The 7,149-nt window shown below is 38.8% G+C and overlaps 1 protein-coding gene across 2 annotated transcripts; it reads left to right on the top strand.

Annotated features, from left to right (window-relative positions):
- The first annotated feature begins 3,081 nt into the window (after nucleotides 1-3,081).
- On the top strand, nucleotides 3,082-6,720 carry LOC121260908 (high mobility group B protein 9). 2 transcript variants are annotated; one of them, XM_041162986.1, is made up of 6 exons: nucleotides 3,082-3,851; nucleotides 4,098-4,176; nucleotides 4,279-4,441; nucleotides 4,604-4,702; nucleotides 5,865-6,220; nucleotides 6,383-6,720. In XM_041162986.1, exons 1-6 carry the CDS (start codon nucleotides 3,700-3,702, stop codon nucleotides 6,485-6,487), a joined length of 954 nt encoding a protein of 317 aa, XP_041018920.1. In that variant the 5' UTR covers nucleotides 3,082-3,699; the 3' UTR covers nucleotides 6,488-6,720. The 2 variants fall into 2 exon arrangements, with proteins under 2 accessions (XP_041018920.1, XP_041018919.1); XM_041162985.1 differs by having other exon boundaries at nucleotides 3,083-3,851; nucleotides 5,847-6,220.
- Nucleotides 6,721-7,149: the final 429 nt, after the last annotated feature.

Below are 7,149 nucleotides of genomic sequence, written 5' to 3'. Positions count from 1 at the left end.
CGTACGTGGCCAAGCACTCACACTACACAACGAGCGATGCCCAGTTCCGCGCCCAGCGCGTACGTGGCCAGACATCCTCTAGTCCCCGCCAGCAGAAGGACCACGGAGTCGGCACGAGACCATCTCGTCCGATCCCATTGTCGCCCGGCGACAACCCAGGGGACGTTACTCAGTATATTCCGCTCCCGAGTAACCAGAGGAGCTCCACCGAGTTAATGCCCCATCTCGGCTTGGGGTCGTGATACACACGCACCAAAAATATTCTCACATAAAATCATAGCTTTTCAAAGCACATGAACATGAATGCAATACACGAAAACCCAGTTTTCTTTTACAAACATGATCATGCATGAAATAATGAAATGCACATGTACCAACACAATATCCAAACAACCCATCAACAACAAATATCCAATCAACCAAACAACTCCAATCACAAATCCATCCGACCCCCGAACTCCTCGGACTCAGTCCGGCATGCCAAAAACACAGTGAAATGGGTTAGTGCAAAAATACATTTAAATTACGAAAGTTCTTTGGAGAAATACTTACAGTGCAATATAATAATTTTCCGAGGATCGCAAAGTTGAAAAAGGCGACGTTTGAGCAACACCACAGTGTAAAATACACTGTGGCCGTGGGTCACAAATACCAACTTTTCAACGATGACAAACGAAGACCCAAGATTGATAGGGTAGGGCCTAGGGAGGTCGGTGAAGCTAGTGGTGGTGGTGGTTTGCCGTGGGTGGCGGCGCAAGGGGCGGTTTTAGGCCCGAAAAGTGCAAATCGGAGATGGACTTGGTGGGGCTTCACCGGTGACGGATCGGAGCTGGGGTTGGGTCCAATGGGTTGCCAAGAGGCCGGGGATGAAGTGGTAGGAAGATGGTGGCCGGAGGTGGCGCGACGGCGGCGCAGTGGTGCATGGAACGCCGTGGCTTCAATGGGTTCGTGGTGGTTAACGGCGACGATGGAGGAGCTGGAAATGGAGGGAGGTGATCGCCGGCGGCAGGGGGAGCGGTGGAGCCGGGCGGTGTCGACCACCGTCGGCGCACGGCGGCGGGCTGGGGAGGAAGCCACGCACGGCGAGAGAGAGAGAGAGAGAGAACTCGCGCACCCCGGGGAGGAAACCGGGAGAAGAAAAAGAAAAAGAAAAAGAAAAAAAAGAAAAGAAGAAAAGAAAAAGAAAAGGAAAAGAAAAATAGAGGGAAAAGAAATGAGGTCCAATCCTCATAACTTGGGTGACGAAAATGATCCAACGGAAACGATTTTAAAACCACAAGTTAAATGAAATAATTTAAACGTAATGGTAAAGTCAAATTGAAATAATTAAATCCCACGGTAATTAATTAAATATGAAAAACAATTTAAATGCACAACAATAAATAAATATTAAGAAAGCACATAAAAATTAATTTCCACCAATTAAAATCATAGAAATAAACTCACTAAAAATCCAACCAATTTAAAATAAGAGAAATTATTTTAATTACATAAAAATAATTCTTTCAGTAAAAATACACTAAAATACGGGGTGTTACATAAATAATTAGAGTTTTTAATATAATTTAAATCTCATAATATTCTTAATTAACTAAAATTATTTAGATAAAATGATTTTTTTAGTGCTTCCTGAGTCATTGAGTAGTGTGGTTAAATTCTACAATTCATATATTTTGCTAAAAAAATTATCGCTAAAATATCCAAAATCTTTTAATTTTCATATTACTCATATTAATATAACATTTTGTTATCATTATAATTCTTATTAAAATTTATTTTTCTGTTATGTACATTAAATAACATATTATTTTTACATTTTATAGATATTAGTCACTACGAAAACGTGCATCGCACGTCCCTCACAACTAGTAAGGTGAAAAGTACAAAAATGTTTGGTCACTTTAATAGGAAATATTTGGAATCCAAAAATGGATTAAAAACACTGAACAACCCTACGCAGAATCAAAGCCACTTGGGCGGCCCAAGGCATGGCCATGCCATCGAGGCCACTAGTCATGGCTCATTGACTATGGCAATTGTTTCAATCAAGGTTCATTTTGCATCCCTGGATTTGGTAGGGTGTCCTTGGAAGCCACCCCTTGACTTTGTCAAGACAACATCACATGCTCATACGAAGGTCACACTTTCTCTCTACTTCACCTAAAATATTATAAGAGTAATATTAAATATAAATCCTTTATAAAAAAAGGTCACAGTAATAAATTTTTTTTATATTTTTTTAAGATGAGATTTATTTTTTTATAAAAATTTATGTGATATTTAGTGATATATATCTATTTAAAATTTGTACAAATCGATTTTCTAAAATTAATAATATTCGTTTAGAGTAAAATATGAAATATTTTAATCTTCTTATATTATTTGGATAAATAAAATGATTAAAAGACTATTTTACACTAAATAGATACGGCTCATTTTACTTAAAATAGAGAGGATGCTTATCTATCTGAAATCCCATCAAAACAATATTAAAATGTTGTGGACCCACATAATGATAACGTGTCTATTTTTCTTTAAAACATGGGATCCTCGAACGCGATTGGATATCATTGCATTTACCTATTGAGATTCTTTCCAAACGTTTTGAGTGAATTCAATGATCTAACGTAAACACAACATTAAATACTAAAGTTCAAATTGTTCAAAGCTGTTTTATGGACATAATTAAACATTATAACGCTCAAATGATATATTTATTACTCTTCAAATTCGAGAATTGAATTTAGTCAGATAATTAATTAAAAGGGTTTGTCTTTACAGCTTGAAGAAGTGATTTCACAAACCAGACCATTATTATTGGTTCTACATGTGAGTTTAGGCAACTAATCCCTGTCTGGGTCTTTCAAGTCCAGCCAATCTTAAAGAAAAAAGACTAGATAATCGTGTTGTGTTCCATCCACGTGATTTTCAGAGTCAGCAAATATACATGTGAAACAAAATAAAAGGATTTTCCAAGTAAGCTATCTCAAACCACCCAGTCAAGCTCATGTATGGGAGGCCCAAACATGTTTCGATGGATAAAAAGATGATCTACCATAGAAACCGGATAAAAAGCAGATCCACAGAACGATTAACCAGCGTCCAAACAAGCCATTGTTGATCCAAGCCTGATGATACACATACCGTTCTGTAACTTGCGCAGCAGTACACTCGAGTGCGCACACACACACTATATCAACCCCCTAAAGTTTCCTCAGATATCTACCACCAAATGTACCCTAAAGATACGCTTTCAGACGCTATCAGAACAAGAAGCCCAATTGCATGTCAACGTTTGGAGAGAAAGAGAAAGAGAGAGAAAGAGAGGGTCATCACTGGTCTGGTCATGCAGCTGCAGAGATGTCAGACTTCGAGTGCCACGAGAAAGAGCGTGAGATAGCGAGGAGAGAGTAGTGGCGTGTAATTATGAACGTAGCCTGTGAAAAATAAATAAGCATTAGGACTTCGCAACAGAGCTTTGGCGTTCTTTTAAAAAATGGCACAAAAAGCCAACTTTGCGTAACCGTTCCTCCCCCCACGCGGCCAACCCTCTTCTTAAATCAACTTCGGCCAGACTTACAGCCCCTTAACTACGATCTTATCTTAGAAATCATCTTTATTTATTGTCGTCATTAATATATGTCACTGTCTTTTTGACTCTTCATTATTGCTTCATTGATTTACCGGCGACCGTGAAAAATGTCGCCGGGAGGGAGAAACAAGGGCTGGAATGGAGTGGAGGGTAAGCATTACCCTGCTCCACTTGCCTCCCATGAGGATGTTGTCAGCGACCCTATAGTCTTCTGGGACACTTTGAGGCGCTTCCATTTTATGATGACCACCAAATTTATGTAAGCCTTTTTGTTTCTTTTCCCCCCCTTCTTCTGTCGGTTATTATATTCGGGGATTGCCACATCGAATACTGTAACATTAGATAGCTGATTATGCGATTTTCATGGGATCTATGCAAATGGGATTAAACAAATAAAACTCTTCTTTTCTATTTGAACCTTGTTTGTATTTTTATTAATTTAAGGTTTGATTCATGCGTTTGTGTTCTTTAATCCTCCTTTATTTCTCCCTGTGGTATTCTTAAGGATTCCTGTGATTGGGGGCAAGGAGCTAGATTTGCACATTCTTTATGCAGAGGTTACAAAAAGAGGCGGTTACGAAAAGGTTCGGTTTTGTCTAATCCCTTCAATGTAAAAAATCCAATAAATTCAGTCTTACTTTGGAGTGCATTTGGATTTCCGGCTGAGAGGGGAAACAAACGTGTAGGTTGTTGCTGAGAAGAAATGGAGGGAAGTGGGTAATATTTTCAGGTTCTCTCCAACAACAACGAGCGCTTCTTTTGTACTGAGGAAACACTACTTTGGTCTTCTTTACCATTATGAGCAGGTTTACTTTTTTAAGCTACAGGGTCCTGTGTTTACCCCAACAGGTAGTTGATCCTTTTTACATCCTATTTTTTGTGTTTTTTCATGTCCTTTGTTTTAAGAGGCACTTTTGTTCCTTGATCTTGTCCTTGATTATTGCTTCTTGATCCGATATCTTTTCTGCTCTTTATGCTCTATGTTTTTTTGTCAATTTTATTCTTGTCCAGTTCCATTTCCTGCAAGCAACCCTTTGTGGAGACCTGAATTGGCTCTAGTGGCATATTCCCCCAAAACGACTACAGATTATGTGGAACCACTTACTGAAGGTATTATCATATTTCTCATCATTAATTTCACGATTTTCCTTGGATATTAATGCAAGCTGGTCTTTCCATTATCTTTATTTCACTTCATGGATAATTAAGACAAGAGGATAAAGTGAATGTCAACCACACCACACATATGTGTTGTTGGGTTTAATTTCCCTGCCACAAAATGTTTTGTTTAATTTATGGGACACCAAGCGGGTTGCGTGGTTAACCTATTTTTGATTTTAGGATATGCTTGATGTGCATGTCTATCTTAGTGATTTCTCACTCTCCCTTTGCGCTGGGTCCCATTACTATCTTATACTAAGAAAATATGAGGCTGTCGTCTTCCAAATGTTGAGAATGAGTTTAGTTTCAATATCAGTTGAAAAGTCGATATCTTTCAACTCATGGTCCAAAGTCCCTGATTGGAATTTGGACTGAACTGTGATCAACTCAGTTCAGTCTAATTTTAAGCTGCATTTAACATATAAATACCTAACTTTCAAATCAATAAACTTATCTTAACTCAAAACTTTTTTACACGTGGGTCCCACAACCTTTTTCAACTCCAACACCTCTTTACATGCGGGACCGACCACCTTGTTCAACTTCTCATAAATATATCTAAACTCATCTTAAGTGGGCCCCACAAAATTTACTCCACCATTTCAACTCACTATTATTCATAAAGAACTCAACTCATTTCAACTCAGCTCAACATCCAAACGGGGCTGATTAAATGGAGATTTGTGCCATAATTACTCATAGAGGAATGTTCCTTCATCCTGAACTTTGTTTTCCAAGTCAAACTGGCTGGTGTGTTGCATTTTGAGTGGCTTTTATTAAGTGGTCAACTTTGACGAAATTAAAGATGAAGAGTAGCATTACTTTTTTGCGCAACATATTGTGATTTTCTGAGTTCATATAGTAAGAGTGGATCTTGCTTCTTCTAGCTGATATGCGAGCAAAATGAAATGATTATTATTTGCTGTGACTGCCCAATTCTCAAAGATGAATTTCTTACCATGAACTGTTATGGGAAGTCATAGTTTCAAGTTTGTAATCTCTGAATTAAGCTTTGCTTTGAATTTGATTGGATGAGCTGAGATATCGGCAGAACTTATTGTGTTTATATCACTATTTGTTTCCTATCTTACAGGCCCTTCATGCTTCTCAGCTACTGGAACAATTGAAGGGAAGTTCGATTGTGGTTATTTGGTATCTGTGAAATTGGGTTCTGAGACTCTTAGAGGAGTACTTTACCATCCGGAGCAGCCAGATTCTTCAGTCTCTGTTCCTGAATCTAACAGTGCCATTGTACCATACACTCATAATCCTTGCCACTCAAGTCGTCGTCGTCGGAGAAGTAGAAGAAGGGGAGACCCCAACTACCCAAAACCGAATCGCAGTGGCTATAATTTCTTCTTTGCAGAGAAGCATTACAAGCTCAAAGCTTTGTACCCAAACAGAGAGAGGGAGTTCACAAAGATGATCGGTGAGTCATGGAGCAACCTCAGCCCAGAAGAAAGGATGGTAATGAGACACAATGCTAACTTTTTTTGGGTTATTCTTTTGTGGAATCATTTGTCTTGCATGGTAGAATGAAATCTGTCTGATATTAATCATGATTAATCTTTGAGATCAGTAAAAGTTTTGAATACTTGAATTTCATTTGATTGTGATGTTTTCTTGTAGGTTTACCAGAACATTGGGTTGAAGGACAAAGAACGATACAAGAGAGAATTGAAAGAGTACAAAGAGAGAATGAATCTCAGTCAAACCATGGAACTTGGAAGTTAAGAGAGCTGACTAGAGGGATTAAAGAACAGAGGGAGCCGCCAAAACCAAAAGAATTTTAAGGGAACTTTTTGAGTTGTACAATTATCTCTATACATGGTACTGTTAGAAAACCGCAATCTCTTCCATGCATATTGATATTACCCCATGTCGCTGATGTTGCTGTTTGATATTCTGGTTGGCAGAAAGTCATACAGAAAATTGAATGCATGAGTGACATTCCCAATTGTGCTGGACACCGCTTCCTTAACTGGGGATGAGCTACCTTTAAAAAAAAAAAAAATGGTAAAAAGAGGTGCCGGAAAGGTCTTCTTGGGTCTCTGCCATCATGCCCAAAAGACTTGGTTGCATCACAAGTTAACTTGGCTACTGGTCTTTGCCGATAGGGCAAACTATCGGCCTTTAATGGCGTAGGGATTTTAATACAAGGCCTCTTTCCAAGTCCTTAAACCAACTCTTCGTCGCTATGGGCATTGGCCTTGGGACTTTTGACCTCGCTTCAGTCCTATAGAAAGACTTGCATCACTATCCGTTGGGACTATAAATGAACCAGTCTGTTCGATAGTTCGTTCGGTTAAATTCGAATCGAACTTGATTCGTGAAAAAAAAAGTTCGTTCGTGAAAGTAGATACGCGCTCGATTCGTAAATGACACATATCTGACAA

The sequence above is a fragment of the Juglans microcarpa x Juglans regia genome, chromosome 4D (assembly GCF_004785595.1).
Source record: "Juglans microcarpa x Juglans regia isolate MS1-56 chromosome 4D, Jm3101_v1.0, whole genome shotgun sequence".
Taxonomy (NCBI): domain Eukaryota; kingdom Viridiplantae; phylum Streptophyta; class Magnoliopsida; order Fagales; family Juglandaceae; genus Juglans; species Juglans microcarpa x Juglans regia.
This window is presented reverse-complemented; position numbering and strand designations above follow the sequence as displayed.